The sequence below is a fragment of the Balaenoptera ricei genome, chromosome 3, assembly GCF_028023285.1.
Source record: "Balaenoptera ricei isolate mBalRic1 chromosome 3, mBalRic1.hap2, whole genome shotgun sequence".
Lineage (NCBI taxonomy): Eukaryota > Metazoa > Chordata > Mammalia > Artiodactyla > Balaenopteridae > Balaenoptera > Balaenoptera ricei.
Genome location: NC_082641.1, coordinates 89,890,441 through 89,911,815, shown reverse-complemented (window position 1 = coordinate 89,911,815; position 21,375 = coordinate 89,890,441). Strand labels below are relative to the sequence as shown.

General features: G+C 34.3%; 1 protein-coding gene across 2 annotated transcripts in view; it reads left to right on the top strand.

Annotated features, from left to right (window-relative positions):
• Positions 1–21,375, top strand: part of PJA2 (praja ring finger ubiquitin ligase 2) — a 365,369-nt gene that overhangs the window by 320,482 nt on the left and 23,512 nt on the right. For both annotated transcript variants that reach the window (XM_059916871.1, XM_059916870.1), the window contains 2 exons: positions 7,094–7,279; positions 19,271–19,456. In XM_059916871.1, coding sequence (XP_059772854.1) covers positions 7,094–7,279; positions 19,271–19,456 — 372 coding nt within the window. The remainder of the gene's footprint in view (positions 1–7,093; positions 7,280–19,270; positions 19,457–21,375) is intronic.

The window sequence follows — 21,375 nt, the reverse complement described above, 5'->3', positions numbered from 1 at the left end:
TTGGCCACTTGAAAAGTATATAGTTTATTCTTTACAAGTGGAAAAATATTTTAATGAATGTATGACCTGATTCCCTGAAAAATTCTAAATGATCACTTAATCACATCTGAAACATTACACTTTATGGGATAAGCATTATAGCTGGTTGCATTGCTCTGAGCTGTTTGAGGAGAACTGAACGCCACCTTATTAAATTAGAACTGCAAGGGGAATTTTAACAGGCAGCATATAATTACCAGACGTGGAATTAGACCAGAGAGTTAGGTTAATACCCTGCTCTTTTGAAATATACCCTGAGAACTTTAATAACTGTTTGAGGACAAGATCTTGAGTTTAAAAGAACCTTTCAGCCATGCCAGCACATTTTAACCTTAGGCCTAATTGTTCTGAAGAGAGGTGTGCTATCTCCTGACCACTTCTTATAGTACTTGAGGTTTTTTTGCAGAGTTTTTCTGTCCCTAGGCCTTAACCTTGCTTAAAAGGTAAAAAACCTTACCAAAGATAAAAATGTCAGGACAACTTTGTTGTTGTTGTTGATGACTTTGGGAGAATAAAAGGAATATTGGTTATATAGTTGATTACGATTTGATATACTTAAAAAGGATTTATTGAAATCCTCCCAGGGGTCACATTTTGTTTCAGGTACTCTGTAAATACAAATAATGATGATTCCTTTTGCCTTGGTGTTCACCAGCCTTATGAGGAAGACAGAATATACAGATAATTATCATGAGGCTAAATTAAGCTCCTTTCCTCTCCTATATGTTCACTGAAAGCCATGAAGAAAGCTCCTCTGATCTTGCTATCTCCCAACAAGTAAAACATCTATGAACAGCCAAAACAAAGATCTTTAAGCACACACTCTAATATTTTAGGAAAACTTTTTATCTTGTTTCCAAGTTCATAGAAGTTTAAAAGGAGTAAATTGGGGATAAATAACTTCGTTCCTCAGGCATGCTTAGGGAGTCATAGATTACAGCATTTTGATATTAGGGGAAAAGATCAGGAAGTTGTAAAAGGCAGGCACAATTCAAAAAGATAAACCAGGGACTTACCTGGAGGTCCCGTGGTACTGCCAAGGGCTCAGGTCCGATCCCTGGTCAGGGAACTAAGGTCCCACAACCTGCATGGCACAGCCAAAAAAACAAACCATTTGGGCCTTATTTACTAAATTAAGTAGACATAGATTTGAACAGCTTCCATTTGTATTACTTTATTACAACATAGTTCAGTGTTAGTACTAGTAAAAAGTCCCAAACTGCTTAGATTATGTTTAGTATACTATTTTGGAAAATGCAGAGAATTATATAATATGTTTTAATATAATTTCCTTCCAGAGTATTTTCAATAAAATTCAGAAAGTGTTTTTGATCCACAGCTGGTCAGATAAGAAAATTATCTAAAATTTCACTCTTCCCTAAGCTCCTATATAGTTGAGTTTTTGTGGATGTGATAAATATCAGAGAAGACAAACCAATTCCTTGGGGGACTAGGGAATAAGAGGTTGCTTTTGGCTGGTTTTACTTCTGTATCTTATTTCTACCTAGATTTGTACATAAAATGTTTTGTCTAGAAACCACATATAATTTTATTTACGTGAAAAAGGTTTTTCGATTCACAATTGAATCTGTAAAGAGTGTAATACTTGAGTAAGTTATAGTTTTCTGCTCTTGCATATAGCTCTAAATGTTAATGGGAGACAGTACTAATGAAAGACCATATAAAAGTCACAGTGGTATTTTAGTTTTTACTTTGAAAAATTTTAAATGTTTAACTCATACGCTTTTATAATCAAGAACAAATGGGTCCTCGCTAGTCCATGACCATTTTGTGTCCTGTTTGTTCTGTTGCTTCTTCTCCTTGAAAGGTTATTTTAAAATCTTTTCTCTTTTTGCTTTTAGTTCCTTATACTCCTGTCATTCTTAGTAGATAATTTTGTCTCTGCTTTCCTGGAGATACTGAAATAATTAAATGTGAACTTTCTTGTTTTCCTCTCCTCCATCAGAATACATATTAACATACTAACATATTTGAATATGTTGGTATTGGTTCCTATTTTAAATTTCTTCTTCAATGAAGAGAGCTGACTTTTTCTCATTCTGTGCCTGCAGTCATATCTGACACCTTACATATCTGTTACCTTTACTCCTGGGTTCCTTCTCTAAATTTTCTAAATCCTGGGGGCAGCCTTCATTGATCTTGCTCCCTCTTTTAACTATTTGCCTGTTTATATTTTCTCTTCCACTGCTGAATTTTCAGAATAAATGTTCCACATCTACTGCTTCTATTCCTTCACTATCCACTATTATTAAATGCCTCAAAATCTAACTCCCTGTATTATTTCTATATTCTCCCATGTTAACAGTGACCTCCCAATTTCCATAGCCAATTGATTTTTTTCTCTACCCATTTTCTTTGACTTCAGTGCTACCATTGAGCTGTTTGCTCACCCTTTTCTGCTCCATGGTTTCTCTTCCATTGACCTATGTTCGATGCTTCTTTGCTGCGTCTTCTTTGGGGTCTGCAAACTTTTTTAAAAAGGTTTACCAGATAGTAAATATTTTAGGCTTTGTGGACCAAAAGGCAACATTGAGGATATTATGTGGATACTTGTATGACCATGTTAAAATGAAAAAAACATCCTTAGCTTCCGGGCCACTAAAAAAACAGACAGGTAGCCGGATTTGGCTCCTGCTCCAGGGCATAATTTGCTGACCTCTGGTATAAAGCTGTTGGGTGACCAGGAGGCTCATACTGCTATTCAGTAAGACAGACCAGAGGATGTCAAGTAGATTTTCTTTGGTAGAGAAAAGAGGAAAATGGTGGTGTGCTGGTAGGAAATCCAAATGAAATTTCTAAGCAAACAGCTTATATAATGAAAGAAGTAACTACCTTTATTAAATGTTTACCATTTTCCAAAAATTGTACAAAACATTTTATCTGTGGTATTCATTTAAACAGCACTGTAGACCTGAAAAGTAAATATTAATATCCTCATTTTACAGATGAGGAAAAGTGAGCTCAGGCAAGTTCATTCATTGCGCAGGCTTATACTAGTAAGTACTGAGCAGATCCTAACCTAAACTCTATCAGACTTCAAAGCTTGCTCTTGCCATTGTGGTGTTCCACTGCCACGGTGAAAAAGGCTATCATATGTTGTAGATGGAACTTTCACCTGATGTTAAATGTAGTATTTTGTTTCTTCAGTAAAGAAATTGCCTGTGGTAGGTTTTTTGTTTTTCATAGTAAAAAATCTTAGCCATCAATTCGTAGTTTCCTCTGACTAGCCCTCTGAGCCAGTTTGGACTTTTAGAGCTACAAATTAGTAATAGACATTAAGTTTGAAATTTGTCATAGATAATAATGTTCAGAATGAAATATTAATCGGAAATTATTGATATATTACTTTCTATCACTTATATCACAAATGTGTATTAATTTCTGGGGAACGTACTTTAAAGACGATTAATTGTTGGCCCTTTTTAAATAAACTGATATCACTGAAAGTTCTCTATGTAAAGTCGTTCGATAGCACAGTCTTAGTTAACTTCCAAGAGCTTACAGGTACTTCACAATTCAGACAGATCTCCTTAGATGCTTTTCTGGGAAAAGGAACTGTGATTTTGCACTTAGAAAAATACTTCTAAATGCAGTGTTAAAGAAGCAGCTGCACTTTAGTGGTTTAGACTGAACGAATAAGAAGGCTAGTCCATGAATTAATTGAAAAACAAAAGAAGCAGTGTTGTAGAGGAAGGTCTTGAAAGAGTGATCTGGTCCTGAAATGGGAAAAAAGGTGAAGTGATTGTGAAGACATTCTTGGTGGTGGGAGGAATAGTTGTGATAAAAATTCGTATTGGGGGGACAGCATTTGGAATAGAGCATATTGGAAGGAAAGAGTTGGATGTAAGGATGTACTCATAACTGGGATCAGCTGTAGTAAATCATAAGTGCCATTCGAAGTTCAAACTTTTTTTTTTCTGTAGGCCAGTATTTTTTAAAGTGGGTAAAATAAAGTGGCACACAGACAAGTGTTTTTAATTTTTATCATTATATATTTATATTAATGTGAATCAAAAAAAATATAGCTAGCACATCAAATTTGGAACTTTATGGATGAAACCCCTGGGAGGATTTCAATAAATCCTTTTTAAGTATATCAAATCGTAATCAACTATATAACCAATATTCCTTTTATTCTCCCAAAGTCATCAACAACAACAAAAAAGTTGTCCTGACATTTTTATCTTTGGTAAGGTTTTTTACCTTTTAAGCAAAGGTTAAGGCCTAGGGACAGAAAAACTCTGCAAAAAAACCTCAAGTACTATAAGAAGTGGTCAGGAGATAGCACACCTCTCTTCAGAACAATTAGGCCTAAGGTTAAAATGTGCTGGCACGGCTGAAAGGTTCTTTTAAACTCAAGATCTTGTCCTCAAACAGTTATTAAAGAGATAACTAAAATGTATTTGAGTGAAAAAAAGACTGTTGTTTAAAAAGAAGATTTGATAATAGTTGCTGATGACATTATTTACTAAGCACTGTTAGAATGTTTTCTATATATTAACTCATTTATTCCTCAAATGAACTCAGTGAGATAGTGGATACTATTATATTTACCTGATAGGTGAGGCAATAAAGGTACAGAGAGGTTAAGTAACTTTTTCACAGCTAATAACTGGTGCTTTCAAATCCAGGCCAGCTGACTCCAGAACTTGTGTTCTCAACTGCTGTACCTTAAGACACAGTGTTAATGTACAGCTGTAGCAAAAATTGTGAGGACTGTAGGCAAATGGCTTAAGTTTATGAAATGCAGCTTTAGTAGAGAGGAACTGTTGAAGATTTTTGGAGTAATGTTATAAATGTACTGTTTGATATAAATGGAAGTGATAGGGATATTCAGAATGCGTTCCTTAAGTGAGTTGAGGGAGTTGGGATTAAGTTTAGGGACACCAGTTAATAATTGATTGTCTCAATCTAGGTTTGGAGAAAAGCACTTGAACCAAGGTTTTTTAGGGGAAATGGAGAACAAGGAGCTAGGATATAAGAGCCATTGAACAGAAAGAATGGAAAGTACAAAAGGACTTAAATGTGGGGACTTTGTGAAGAGTCACAGATATGTGGTTTCCAGCTTAAGGGCAGGATAATACCATTAGATAGAATATCAAGAAAGGGACTTAAATGGCAGATGAATTTTGTTATAAAAATACAATTTTTAAAAGGAGGCTGAAAATCTAAAAATGTTTGGTGGGCAGTTAGTGGTTATGAAAGCTTAGTATGGTGATCAGGGCTGGGGATATATATTTAAAAGTTATCTACTTTGAGGTGAGTGTTATGTGTAATGAGTAATAATGATGTAGGCCAGGGGTCTGCAAACTTTCTTAAGGGGCCAGATAGTAAATATTTTAGGTTTTGCTAACTAAGAGGCAAAATCCAATATAAATAGGTAAAAAAAAACATTTTTAGCTCACATACCATAAAACAAACAAACAAACAAAACAGGCAGCAGGGCCAGATTTGGCTAAAAGGCTATAGTTTGCCAGTCCTTAACATAAGCTTCTTAAATATGTTGACTGTTTATCATAGACATTCTTTTTCTATTGAAATTTGGAGATATTCCATCAGTTATTTCATTAATTCAGAAAAGTTCAGAAGTTTCATATGTTATCTTTCTGGACAGGATCAATCTCTGAGAGAAATGTTTAAAAACTGAAATTCGCTTTTAAGTAAGGATGTTAAAAATTGCCAGAAATTAATCCAGAAATCCAACCCTACTTCTTAAAAACATTTCAGAACTGGAGTTGGTAATTTAGCTGTGAATTTGAGAAGCTTCATAGTCAAGGAAAGTTAGCTCAGTAAGCTCCTTTAAAACTATTTTCTGTGTTAGATTTTGACACTGATACAAGTCTGGAAATGATTTACTTGATCTTAGATTATTCTTTGGGTCACAGAAAATTTTACAGAATATAAGCAGTTCTGGCTCACACCCAGTGAAGGAACACCTTTTATTTGCTATGCCAGGGCTATGTTCTATTTCTTCTCCAGGATGTTTGGGCCCTGAAAATTGGAAGTTGATTTTATTTTTTTTACTTCTGCTAATTTCTCAGAGCTCAGATTAATGCTGCTCTTTGTTAATTGCATCTTGATCTCTTGGGTTTATCTGCCTGGAGAAGGAGACAATACCAATTATCACTTCCTTTCAAAAAAGTAAATTAAATTTTGTTATTTTTGGGTTTCTTAAAAGTCAGTGCACAAAAGGTAATATCTTTAAGAGAATTCTTGACCAGAATGGTTGATATGGTTAGAAAAAGCATTTAAGATTTATTTTCAACACTGTTAAGTAATATTTTACCTTCTGGTAATATAAGATGTCTGATGCTTTGCGAGTTGTTGAATGTAACCAAATTAACCAAAGTTAAATACGTATACTATCTAAAAGTAATTCTTCGGAGATTTTTTTATTAACCCTTTTATCACACTTTTTCATTCCTTATCTAAATATTCTCTTGAGTTGAAATTTATTTTGTGTTCACAGTCCTACCAAAGGACTTCAGTAAAGATTTGTCAGTGCTGCTTTTTATGAATTGAATCTCTCTCCATTGTAAAGTATTTTTTGTAAAAGGAAGAGAAAAGTAAGCTTTTAAAACATGGTAATAGTGAAAATGTATTCATAGAGGATATGGTATCAGTTGTCAGTATGTAATTAGAAAGTTGTTTTAAGTCAGGTGAGTAATAACTCTATTATTTATTCCAGATAGCATTTAATCTGGCATTACCGAATAAATTACTGAAAATTTTGTGTAGAAGTATGTCTAAAATATAAAGAACCTGTGTCTAAGCACCACGGAATTAGTTACTTTAATGAAGAAAATAATAAATTGATAATTTCATAACTTGCCATATGCTATATTCATTTGAAAAAGTTACATTCTGCTGAATATTTATCTCTGTATTTATTTTTAAAATATGTTAAAATTTAATTGGCACCTCATGAAACATGTAGAGCATCAGTACTCCACTCTCTACCATGATGGCTGGTTAACACTCCAAATGATAAATGCACTTGTAATGACAGTATATTTCTGTTCTAAATTTGCAGTTCAGAATGCAGTGACGGAGAATGGTCTGCCTCTTTGCCTCATCGATTTTCTGGTATGGAAAAAGATCAGTCCTCAAGTGATGAAAGCTGGGAGACTCTGCCAGGAAAAGATGAGAATGAACCTGAACTACAAAGTGATAGCAGTGGTCCCGAAGAGGAAAACCAAGAATTATCTCTTCAGGAAGGGTATGTTAACAGTAAGAGTTGTTATTTTTATGCATACTGCACAAGAGTGTTATGCATCACATTCAGATGTTGGATATGGTATTAATTGCATTTACAAGCCCTATGTAGGACCAGTAGATCCTGCTGAATTTTGTTATGCTTTCGGTATTTTCCAAAGAACAATTAAATTGAAAATACTGGTAATGACAGTGTCTTGTCTTAGATACAGTATGTGTTTCCATTTTGCTTTATTAAAGAAACCTTGGACATTTAAAAGATCATTTTGGTAAGTCAGGTATGAGTGAATCAGAGCTGCCATTGCTCTTCAGTGAAGATAATAGCAAGGGAGAAGGGAAGCCCTCAGAGGGAAATCAGTGATTTTTTTCATGGAAATGCAGGCAGTTGTAAAAGTTGAAGTATTAATATTTCTCACTAATTGCATTGGATGATATCTCCAGAAATTAGTGGTTGATGATATATATCTTTGTCTTTTCCTAACTTTAATGGGAATGCTCTAGTGCAGGGCTTGTCAAATTTATATTATGAAGGGCCAAATAGTAAATATTTACAGCTTTGTGTGTCAGTCTCTGTTGGAGCTACTCAGTTCTACTGTTATAGTGTAAAAGTAGCCATAGACAGTATGTAAATGAATGGGTGTAACTGTCTTCCAGCAAAATTTTATTTATAAAACCAGGTGGCAAGCTGGAAATAACCTGTGGGCCATAGTTTACCAGCCCTTGCTCTGCTAGTATTTCCCTAGTAAGAATGATTCTGGGTTTTAGGTTGATTTCATACATATACAAACACATATGCACAATTTTTTTTGTCTTAAATCACACCAGGGAAATTTAAAAACAAATTTTTTTTAAATTGGGGTATCGTTGCTTTACAATGTTGTGTTAGTTTCTGCTGTACAGCAAAGTGAATCAGCTATATGTATACATATATCCCCTCTTTTTCTGGATTTTCTTCCCATTTAGGTCACCACAGAACATTGAGTAGAGTTCCCTCTGCTATACAGCAGGTTCTCATTAGTTATCTATTCTATACATATTAGTGTATATATGTCAATCCCAATCACACTAAGGAAATTTTACCCTGTTTGTATTTTATAGGTTTCTGGCAAGAATGTTTGTTGAATTTTATTAAACTCTTGTTAGCACCAATGGAAATGATATAATGATTTTTTACTTTTGGCCTAATGGTCATGAACAATTATTCTGTTACTAGATTTCCTAATATTCAACCACCCTTACTTCTACTTAATTAACCCAACATGATCACATAGTCATGGTTTATTGTTGTTTTAATGAGCTGCTAGATTCTGTTTGCTAATATTCTACATAGGATTTTTATATTGAGACCTGTAAGTATGAATTGTCTCTAGCTGTGTTCTGGTTAGGTTTTGTGTTTTTTTAAATTATTTTTCTTGATAAGTTTGATACTCGCTTTGCTAAAAGACCATATATATATATATATATATATATATATATATATATTTTGTGTGTGTGTGTGTGTGTGTGTATCTTTTGGTGTTTAAATAGCTATTTATTCCTTTAAAGGCTGTTAGTATTTGCTTGTGAAACCTTCTAGGCTTGGTGTTTTGTTACGAGGGAGTATTTCTTTGATAATTAAATTTTTTTTCTATGATAATTGGTTCTGATTTAGTCTCTCAAGGGACCTATTTTGGTAAATATGTTTTCTTAGGAAAAAACTATTTCAACTTAGACATTAAAATTTTTACTTCTCAAAAAGTATAAATTTCCAGTTTCAGATTACTTCTGTAAGAAACTCCGGAAATAAAGCATATTAGAAAATTTGTAAAGAAAGAAATGTAAGAACATAATTAGTTTTGATAGTGGTAGGTTGAGGTGGCATTTTTTTCCTCTTCCTAACTTTATGTTTGATCATCTCTAATCACTATTAGTTAGTTTACTAAGTTTTATTAAATTTTTCATATGTAATTTGTGATAGTAACTATTCATGCAACAAATATTTATTGAGCATATAGTATGTGCCAAGCATGGTACTGGATCCTGGGATAATATCAGTGCACAAGACAAATAAGATTCTCCCATGAAGTTTACATTATGGTGGGAGAGGCAGGTAATAAACAAGATACAAATATGATAAATTACAAACTGGTAATTACTGTGAAGGGAATAGAACACTAATGTGATAAAGTAACTGACAGGGGCTTACATTAATTAAAGTGATCAGGGAGGACTTCTCTTAGGAATTGACTTTTGAGCTGATGTCTAAAAGATGAGAATTAGCAGTTAGTTGAAGGAGAGCTTTCTAGGCAAAAAGAAAGATGAGAGCAGAGGTACTGAAAAGGAAAGGGCTTGGCATGTAAGAAGGTAGTGGGGCTGAAGCAGATGAGTGGAAAGAACAGTAATATGAGATGAAGTTGGCAGGAACCAGACTATGCAGGACATGTAGCATCTGGAATTTATTCAGAGAGCAGTGAAATTTTAAGTGGGGAATTAACTGATTTGACACATATTTTTAAAAGATCACTCTAACAGCTTTGTGGAGATCGAATTGGAAAGGGACTAAAGTGAAAAAGAGGATGAGAGTGGATTAGGCTGTGAGGGGATGGTAGTGAGAATTTAAAAAGGTGAACAGGTTTGAGAATATTTTTGAGTTATAAATATTAGGAAAGATTGGGTGTGATATGAGGGAGAAATCAGTCAGTTATGCCTAGGTTTTTTGGTTGGAGCATTGGGTAGATATTAATGTTGTTGACTGAGATGAGGAAGCCTGAGGAGAGGACTGGGAAGTAGGAACTCCTTTTTGAAATTTTAAGTGCCAGTTAGACATGCATTGTAGATGGCAGGAGGCACTTGGATATTTAACTTACAAGTTTAAGGAAAGTATCCTGAATTGTAGTTAGATGTACAGGTATATGTATAAACAGAAACACATTTGAAAATCATCAGCTACTTGCATTGATAGCCTACAATAATAAAACCAGTAATTTGATTAAAAAAAAATAGAAGTCAAGTGGTGAGGGGGACAGAACTAAAATGCTGGACAGCAGTAGTATTTCAGTTGATGGGAGAAGATGATGGGGGAAGATCAGAGTTGAAGTGTATAGTTTGGGAGAGGTCTGAAAGTTAACTGTTGACATAAGTTAAATTTGTATGGTAAAATTTCAAGGGTAACAACTACAAGAATAAATACAGAGTATATGTATTGGAAACCAGTAGAAGAGGAAAAAAGGAATTTAAGACATGGAAAAATAACATTTAAAGTCAATCCAAATAACAGTAAAAAAATAAAAAGGAAGAAAAAGCATAAAAAAGGGAAGAAAAATAGAGATGAAAAAAGCAGGATGTGGGCTTCCCTGGTGGCGCAGTGGTTGAGAATCTGCCTGCCAATGCAGGGGACACGGGTTCGAGCCCTGGTCTGGGAAGATCCCACATGCCGCGGAGCAACTAAGCCCGTGCGATAACTACTGAGCCTGCGCGTCTGGAGCCTGTGCTCCGCAACAAGAGAGGCCGTGATGGTGAGAGGCCCGCGCACTGCGATGAGGAGTGGCCCCCGTTTGCCACAACTAGAGGAAGCCCTCGCACAGAAACGAAGACCCAACACAGCCAAAAAATAAATAAATAAATAAATAATTTAAAAAAAAAAAAAAAAAGGCAGGATGTAAGAAAAAGTCCTGTAATAAATATAAATTGCTTACTCTCTGCTTGTGAAAGAAAAGCTTCAAATCAGTTGGATTTTTTTAAAGTTAAATGCTGTTTACAAAAGACACACTTAAAGCATTAATATACAGAAAGATTGAAAGTAAAAGGGCAGAAAATGATATTTCAGGGAAACACTAACCAAAAGAAAATGGACTAATTATACTAACATTAGCAATTTAGACTTAAAGACAGAAAAAGCATTAATGGGGAGAGTGAAGGTCACTATGTAGTAAGTCCAATTTACTAGTAAAATGTAGCAGTTTTAAACTTGAATGCACAGACTTAAAATATATACATCAAAATTTAACCAAACTAGAGAATATTGACAGATTTTCTGTCATATTAGAAAATTTTTAAATACCTTTCTCAATTAATAATTCATGGATATAAAAAATTAATTGCAGATTTGAACAACTTAAGCATGCTTTAATGAACACTGCATGCTGTGGAATACACAAACACAAAAACTGAACATGTACTAGACTGCAAAGTACAGGTTAACACATTTCAAAGAATCAATATCCTGGAGACCATTTTCTCTGACCACAGTGCAATTAATTTAGAAATAAATAATACAAAATAAATTCTTAATATATAAATATACTTTATATGTATATAAAACCCTCCATGCATTTTAAATTATCCATCCTTTTAAAAAAGCAGTAGGACAAAGAAGAAATCATACTAGAAGTTTAAAATGCTCACCAACTCAATGATAATGGAAATACCACCAATCAAAATCTGTGGAATTGCAATGAAATTGATATTTAAAGGGAAATTTATCTTTATAAATGCTTATGTTAGAAAAGAACAAAAGCTGAAAATGGAGTAGCTATGCATTTAACTTAAAAAATAGGAAAGGAATATTAGAATCAACAAAGAAACTAAGGAGATAAGAATTAGAATTAGGGCCGATAAGAACAAAAATCAATAAATCAGAAAACAGTTACAATAGAATCAAAGAAATCAGAAGCTGATACTTTGAAAAGATTAAGAAAAAGAGACATTCTACTTGATAGTGAACAGGAAAATAAAGATGGCACAAATAAATAATACTGAAATACAAAAGTGGACACAGCTGCAAACACAATAAAGTGTGTATAGACTTTTTAAAAAGAGTTAACTATGAACTTTTTACCAGTAAATTTGAAAACTTAGAAGTTGACAAATTCCTAGAAAAATAGAATTCACCAAAACTCACTCAAGAAGAAATAGGAAACCTAAATAATATGATAACTATTACAGATACATAATCAGTGGTTTAAAATCTTCCCATGGAGAAAAAAACTGATCCAGGTGATTTTAGAGCTGAATTCTCTTAAACTAAACTTTCAAGGATCGTATCACACTACCTACCTTTCAAGAGAATGGAAAAAGAACTATTTCTCCAAGTCATTCCAATAAGACCAATACAACCCTAATACCAAAAGAGTTTGTGAAGAAAATTATAAACCTATTTCGTTCATTAAAATACACATCAAAATCTTAAACAGAATTATTGGAAATCTGAATTTGTAAGTGTATTTTTTTTTAACAGATAAAACTCAGTTACCAATCTGAGTTTATTCCAGATATGCAAAAGTAGTTTCACATTGAATACCTGTAAATGTCATCACCAAATCATTAGCAAAATACAGGAGAAAATTCATATGATAAATTCTGTAGATGCAAGGGAAAAAATCACTTAGTAATGTTCAGTGCCTTCTTAGGATAAAAATTCAGAACCTAAGATCAGAACAGAATTTCCTTGCCCTCATAAAAACTATCTAAAAAAAAAATAGAAATCATTTCAATAAGGAAGCATTAAAAAAAATTCCCCCTTAAGATCAGGAGCAAGACAAGTTGCACCATTTCTGTAGCCATTGGGGGGGGGGAGTATTAGCATGGCAGGATGGGAGAATAATAAAAGGCAGAAAAATAAAAGAAGATGTAAAGGAAGAGACACCGAAAAGGAAAGAACCAAACTAGGAAAATATATTTATAGTATAAAGTCTTAATGTGCAGAATGTATAAAGAACTCCTAGACATCAGTAAGAAAAACTGACAGTCTGATTGCAAAATCATCAAAACATTGAGCAGGTAATTCAATGAAGAGGAAATATTAATGGTGAATAAAAATATCAAAAGATGCTTACTTAGATCATTAGTAATCAGGGGAGTGTACATTAAGATTACAAGGAGGTATCATCTTTTGCCCACCCATCAGATTAGCAAATATTAAGAAATATGACAATGTCAGGTGTTTTGGAGGATATAAATCAATTCTTACACACTGCTTGTTGAGGTGGATATTACCCAAGAATTAATAAGAGAAAAATTAGTGGCATTATTCGTACATGGAGTATTACACAGCAATGGTAATGAATGAGCCACAGCTATGTGCAAAAACATGGATGAACCTTACAGGTAGAATGTTGAGTGAGAACAAGCATTCCTGGGAAAATGTGTATGATACCTATTTCATAAAGCTTAAAAACAAGCAGTAGTAAATATCTTGTTTAAGTATGCAAAAATAGTGAAAACATCTTTCAAAAAGCAATGGAGGTGGGGCTTCCCTGGTGGCACAGTGGTTAAGAATCCGCCTACCAGTGCAGGGGACACGGGTTCAATCCCTGGTCCGGGAGGATCCCATGAGCCGTGGAGCAGCTGGGCCCGTGTGCTGCAACTGCTGAGCCTGCGCTCTAGAGCCAGCGAGCCACAACTACTGAGCCCACGTGCCACAACTGTTGAGGCCCTCACGCCTGAAGCCCCTGCTCCGCAACAAGAGAAGCCACCACAATGAGAAGCCCGTGCACTGCAATGAAGAGTGGCCCCTGCTCACTGCAACTAGAGAAAGCCCGCGTGCACAGCAACGAAGACCCAACGCAGCCAAAAATTTAAAAAATAATAATAATAAATATTTTTAAAAATTGAAAAAGAAAAATAGCAATAGAGGGACTTCCCTGGTGGTCCAGTGGTTAAGAATCCTCCTTGCAATGCAGGGGACGCCGGTTCAATCCCTGGTTGGGGAACTAGGATCCCACATGCCACGGGGCAGCTAACCCAGCACACCACAACTAGAGAGCCCATGTGCCACAACAAAAGATCCCGCGTGCTGCAACCAAGACCTGACGCAGCCAAAAATAATGAATAAATATTAAAAAAAAGAAAAAGGCAGTGGAATGACAACAGCATCAACAAGATAGTACTTTGCTCTGTGGTCAGGCCAAGGGGATAGGAAAAGTGTAGAAAACAAGGTATATGCTAGTCAGTGGTAATATTCTAGTTCCTGGCTTAGGTGGTGGGTTTATGAATGTTCAGTATAGTATGCTTTATAACTAAAATAGATTGTATATATTTTGCATTTGAAAAAAAAGGAATTAAAAAATAAAGGGAATTGAAGGTGAGAAAATGGAGATACCCAAATCTTTACTAAAGTGGAGGGATTACAGGTGGATTTGGGGCCTAGAAAAGTGTTGTTCTCACCCCTAAAAACCTACAAGCATGATTGTTTGCTTGTAGAATGTTCAAGAAGAAAGTAACTAACTGGTAATTATAGCAAAGATAAAGTTCTTGAGAAGATGAGAAGATGAGAAGGGATCCAGAGCTCAGGGAGAGGGTCTATAGGAGCAGAGACTCCTCCATTGTAACTAGTGGGAAAGTAACAGGTAGGTACAAGTGTAGGTGAGTCTGTAGATTTGCTGCTGGGAAGAAAAGATGAGTCTCGAGTGACTTCAGTATTCTCATTGTTACTAGATGTTGAGAGATGGGGAGGATAGGAAGGTGAAATTTAAGAAAAAAAAGGTGGGAAATGGGCTTTCAGAGAACCAGGCAACAAACTTCCTAGGTAGACACTTAGTAATTGCTGGACAGTATTAAGTGTCCATTTGAGATTTATGTTTTTGAATTTAAAGTTAAATTCGAGACATCACACTTTTGTATTTTTCTTTAGGCTTTTCCAGCTGTTCTGGTGACTTTACAAACTTTTAACGTGAATACTCTTAACATTTTTTAGTAAAAATTTAATAATAAAATTTTTCTATTAATCAATGCTAAATATATTAGAATAAAGAAACAATTCTTCAAATTAAGTGCTGGGAATCCATCTTTGCAACTGGATGCCATGGAATCCATGCAAAGGATTTGCAACAGTGTACCCTTGATTTTGTAAGCTGTAATTCCCTTTAGGCTTTTTTAACTCTTAAGCAAATTTCATTTACTTTCCTCTGTACTTTACCTCCACGATAGGGATTAGAAATCTTAAACATTTGCTATACAATTAGAATTATTAAAAATGAGCTTAGGGCTTCCCTGGTGGCGCAGTGGTTGAGAATCTGCCTGCCAGTGCAGGGGACACGGGTTCGAGCCCTGGTCTGGGAGGATCCCACATGCCGCGGAGCAACTAGGCCCGTGAGCCACAATTACTGAGCCTGCGCGTCTGGAGCCTGTGCTCCGCAACGGGAGAGGCCGCGATAGTGAGAGGCCCCGCGCACCGCGATGAAGAGTGGCCCCTGCTTGCCACAACTAGAGAAAGCCCTTGCACAGAAACGAAGACCCAACACAGCCATTAATAAATAAATAAAGCAGACCTAGTATAGTGTAATTTAAAAAAAAAAAAAAAAAAGAGCTTATATCTAAAGCTTAGCAAGTACTTAAATGTATGTGTGTCTTGAGTTATAAAATGAAAACCGGTTAGTTAAATACCATTTAACTAGGAATGTTTATTATGCTCTCCAGAATTTTATAAAATAAATTTCTTATAATATAGCTATATTATTTTATGAAAGCCTTAGCCCTTTAAAATGTTGGTATTAACCTGAAGATTTAATATTCTGTGCTGTTTTTAATGGATACTCAAATTGCTGATTTTATTAGCTAAAGGAAGCCACTCAGATTTGTAAAATCAGAGTAGTTAGTGTTTTCAGGGATTTAAGTTGATTTGTCTGCCTTTCATTTTCTTCATTTCTCAGGAAATTTTATGATGCAAGATTATATAATAGCATATTTTAAAACTTTTTAATGAAAATTTCTTTAAGATACCCAATAGTATTAGTTTATTGGTATATCTTAATACTTTTAATATTGCTATTCCAGTAATGTTATTAAATTTAGTTTCTGTTATTGAAGAATAGAGATCTTCAATCATGAAGCATAAATCATAAAGGGAGCAGCAGTCTATTTATCTGAAGCTTTGAAGTAACAGTATAGCCTGTAATTAAGAGAATATCATGTGGGTGGTCTTCTAGGATTTTCACTGGAAGTAGGTTGTGCAGATACCTGATGGGGCATTTTTGTCTTCCTGTTACGGCAGCAGCATTCATTTCCTCCAAACTGTGCTGAAATTGCTCAAAAGGAAAGAACAGATTGGCAATTTCCCTTCCCAGGTGAAATACTTGTGACGTTGGTCGTAGTGGCGGTAGGGCTTCTGCATCTTCCATCTACTGGGTTACTTTTTTAGACTTGACCATTTGGAGGTATGATTAGATAATATGTCTTTTTAAGTCTCATAAATTACTGTGTAACATTGTAATGACATTTTGTTGATTTTTGAATTACCAAAATGAAGAAAGGGACTTGGAGGTCTAAATTTTTGTGAATGTGTTACATATGGTGTGTGTGTGGTATGGGCATATGTGTATATATATATAGGGAGGAAGAAAACAGAGATTGCTGAAATGTTTTCAAGATTTTTTAAGCATCTAAACTTACATTATATACTTACATTCCCATGGGGATATTTGTTTCTCTTGTTAGCTACACAAAATAAAAGATACTTTTGACCCTATTGTTCAGAATCTCTTTTATTTTTTTTTTTTAAAAGATCAAAATTCCTTTTGTTATACTATCAAGCCAACTCTGGCCCAGCACATGGCTACTCTTCTAGCCTGATAAGTTTTGTGTTAAATGGTGAATGAACTTTATGTAACATGTTGAAAGCATATGCTACACAGCACTTATTTTCTGTTTCTGTAACTGTGTTATAATGAGTCGTGAAAGACAATCAAATGTTTAAGCAAAATATGTAGCCAAGAATTGTTTATATAGTAAAAGAGTATTAATGACATTATTGTTTATTGATTCAGAATTATTTCTTATTTTAGTTTTCTTCTTTGAATTTAAAAAAACTCATACATTACTGTTTATTTCTTACACTGAATCATTTTTACCAATCTATTTGAGTTTTATGTTATGTATCTGAAGTACAGAGTAACAGAGTCATTTTGATGGCTGTATAATAGGAAACAGAAATGTATTTAGAAATAACATTAGAAATAACAGGCATTTCCAAAGACTATTCTGGGCTTAATCTCTAAATTATTCGACTTTTAAAAGATTATTTTTCAAGGATTTATTATTACATTTGCAACACAGAGAGAGAGAGAGTACCTATGATGTGTCAAGCACTTGTTACAGGAAGTGAGGCTACAATGATGAGAGACAACATTGTATGCCCTTGAGAGGTTCCCAGTCTAGGAGAAGACAAGTGAGTCACCAGAAGAGTTACAGTACAATGTGGCAAGTACTCTCATAAAGGTGTGAAGAGAGATGTGCTGCTTAGGAATTTTTAGTTTGATTTTGTATTTTAAAACCATTTGAGGCTTAATTTTTCATTGGACCTAATTATTATGCACAAAAAGAAAGCATCTACTATCTTTATGTATTAGACATTAAAAATTTAACAAAACAAGCACATTTTGTTATGCTAATTTCTCTGATTTTACGAGACTAAATCTTATAAATGTGTTATTCTGAAGTGTAGTTTAGGATCTGAAATTAAAGAAACATTTATGAATTTAGCTATACAAAGAGATACTGTTTCTTTGTATTTAAAATGTGTTGATTCTTGTATGTGGGCATTATCTGCATCTCTTTCATAAGTATTTTTATCCTTCAAGTTAAATTTGCACATTAGAATGAATAGAATTCTAATTAGAGTTGTTCTTCAAGTTGAAATACATAAATTGTTGTATAACATTATTTCTCATCTTAAAACCCAAACTAAAATTAAACTTTACCAAGACTATAATATTTAACCTCCTTTTGATATAGTAAAAGGTATTTTTTTGTTAAATAAAATGAAAAAGAAAATCCTACCAGTATAATTTATTTATAAATGGTCATTGCAGCCTTGAAATACCTTTTTTTTCTTATATATTATAATTATTAATATTTCTCAATTTGGTCTTTGTATCCAGATTTTTGGTGTTTTTACTTTTCTGTAAGTGTTTTCTTTAATGTGTATGTTGTGAAATTTAACAATCTGTTTATCTTTGGCTTCAAGGTTTTGCATAATGTTTAAAATGACACTGAGATTTTTGTAAAAATATCTCTCCTGATTCTTCTAGTACTTTTTTTGTTTAGTGGTGTTGAGGATGGACATGCATTTTTTAAAAGTAGATCTGGAATTTATTTAAGGCTAAATAATGACATAGAGATTTAACTCCCTCCAGGTGGATACCCAGTTGTCTCAATATCATTTATCGAGTGATCCTTTTCCTTATAGTTTTGAAATACTTCTTTCATCTTTCTTATTTTCTTTATTGATTTCTCTGTCCCTGTTTCTGTGAGCTTATTTTCTAGTGGGAGAATGACTAACAGTAAACAAATAAGAAAATGATAAGTAAAAGTAAGTTCTGTAATGAAAACAAGAAGAATGACATATAGTCAGTGACTGGTGGTCTACTTAAAATGAGTGGTCAAGACAGGCTTCCCTGAAAGAAGTGACATTTACTCTGAAAACCAAGGAAGGAGGCTGTGCAGAAACTCTGGTGAAAGTACATTTCAGGTAGAGGAAATGGCCCCAAGGTGAATGACCTCCATGTGCTCCAAGAGAAGAAAGAATAGTAGGAGTATAGTAAATGCGGGATGGGGGAAGAGTGGTGAGGAACATAGGAAGAGTTGGAAAAGAGGGCTGAGGAGAAAGCATGTATTATGTAGAGGTTTGTAGGCTGGGCTGAGCACTTAGGTTTTATTTTAACTGTGAAGATCAGGGCTCAAGATCAGGGCTTAAAGATTCAGATTGTCTAGGATGAGTTTTTCTTATTTTTCTCCTCCAAAAGAGGAAATACAGGAACATAGATAATATGTATATCAAATAAATAGGTTATTATGTAATTAGGAGCTATTTCTATATACATATGACCCTATAACAAATTTGCTTCCCTTTTAAATAATTTTACATTTTAAAGAAAACAGATTTTTAGAATCATCTAAGTACCAAGAATTTAGAACTCAAAGAATAAAGTATCTACTTGCACTAAATAGAACTCTTTAAAGAAAATATTTATGATGTATTTTAAAAATAATATTTTTTCTTCCATTAAAATGTTTGCATTAGGGAACAGACATCCTTGGAAGAAGGAGAAATTCCTTGGTTGCAGTACAATGAAGTCAATGAAAGCAGCAGTGATGAAGGAAATGAGCCTGCCAACGAATTTGCACAGCCAGAAGCTTTCATGTTGGATGGTAACAATAACCTTGAGGATGACTCCAGTGTGAGTGAGGACTTGGATGTAGACTGGAGGTATGTAGCACAGTGTGATTACCGTCTTTAATTGATCATTGAGTAGAATTTGTTTTTGATTCTGAATTATGAAAACTGAATCTCTGACAGTCAGCTAAGAAATACCTGTTTTCTCATCTGTCAGTCTTCCTCTCCCTCAAAGCTCATTTCAGATGTCGCTTCCTACGTGAACTTCTTTCTTACTCCAGTCAGTGACCTCTTCCTTCTTTGACCGTTAGCTCTATGGAAGCTCACCTTACATCCTAGTTATTTATACACTTAATGGTTTGAGGTTTCCGACTTTTAAATTTGGCTTTTTAAAAAAAAATTTTTTATACAACAAATACATGTCATGTATCCCAATCTCCTTAATATAACACTTAGTGTAATCCTTTAAAAATAAAAAGTCCATGATGAATACTACCTGAAGAATTTCAAAACCTGTGATTGAATCATAAGACTATAGTTTTCCTTCTCCATATGCAAAATATGGAAAATATAATCGTACCTTCCCAGAGATGTTGAATGTATTAAATTTACTTTATGCTGACAAAGAACAGTGAGCTTCAAATAAAAGTAACATATAAATTAAATGGATTATAGAATTGTTATGGCTCATGATATAATGATCAGAATTTAACTGTTTTGGTTTATAAACTTGGACTTATTTTTCAAGTGTGCAGTAACCCTCTGGAAGCCGCTAATTATTGAGATGTAGAGGGAATGTTCCAACTAATCCCTTTTTGTTACTTCTTCTGGAAAAATCATGACTTGGTACTACTCTTGTTTTCATCTCTGCACAGATATATTTTTAAGAATTTGTCTTGTTTCTCCAGTTAAAATTCCATTACAGAGAATTTAGAAAAATAAAGGTAAGAAAAACTCATTCATACCCCTGGTAACCCTGCAGGTTTCTAGAACTTATGTTTTTAAGGCCTGCTTTGTGTCTTCACTTTCTCTTTCTGAGTGTTTAGTTACTTCTTTGTACTTCTCCAAATTGTTCCAGACATGAAACTCAGCATCTCCGTGAATTCCTCCTTACCGTTTTCTTTTCTCACTCCCCAGGGGAAGAAAAAAATTATATGTTCAGAGCAGACTCTTATTGACCATGTTGTGGAAGTAGAAGTGGGGTTTCCTCACAGCCACACAAACAATTTGTAATTCCATCCTAAATATTCTCCTCCAAAACCTATTTTCTGTCTTCCCAAACATTGTGGAAAATCAGTGGCTTCACCTAGTCCTAGTCTTGGTGATCTTGACACCCCCTTCATTTCTTCCCTCTTTTATGTCTGCCCATTCCCCTGTTACTGAACTCCTTGTTAATTCTGATGTCTTCTCTGATGACATTATACAAAGTCATTACATTGCTCAGCAGGTGACAGAATTGCCTATTTAGTGTCATCTATGTGTGTTGGGAGGCAGTTATGGTTTTACATGAGGAATTTTGTTCTTTTGCACATTTTTGAAATTTTATGAATATAATTTTTACAGCTCCATTATATAGGTGCTTTTTTGTAGGCCGGGCATCCTATAGATGCACTAAAATTTAATTATTTCCCCATTGAAATAGTGCAGCAAACTCCCCCCCTATAAAACTTGATCTGTACTTCAGTTTATTTCTTTAGGACAGATTAACAAGAGGTGACATTACTGATATGTGTGATATTTTTTAAGATCTCGATGTATTGGATATATTTCTAAATAACTTTCAAAACAGGTTTCACATAAAAAATTTTTTTTTCTCCACTTGTTTTTGCAGTCCATTGGTCCCATCAGCTTTTTTTTTTTTTCTTAATTTATTTTATTTATTTATTCTTGGCTGCGTTGGGTCTTCGTTGCTGCGCACGGGCTTTTCTCTAGTTGTGGCAAGCGGGGGCTACTCTTCGTTGTGGCATGCAGGCTTCTCATTGCAGTGGCTTCTCTAGTTGCGGAGCACGGGC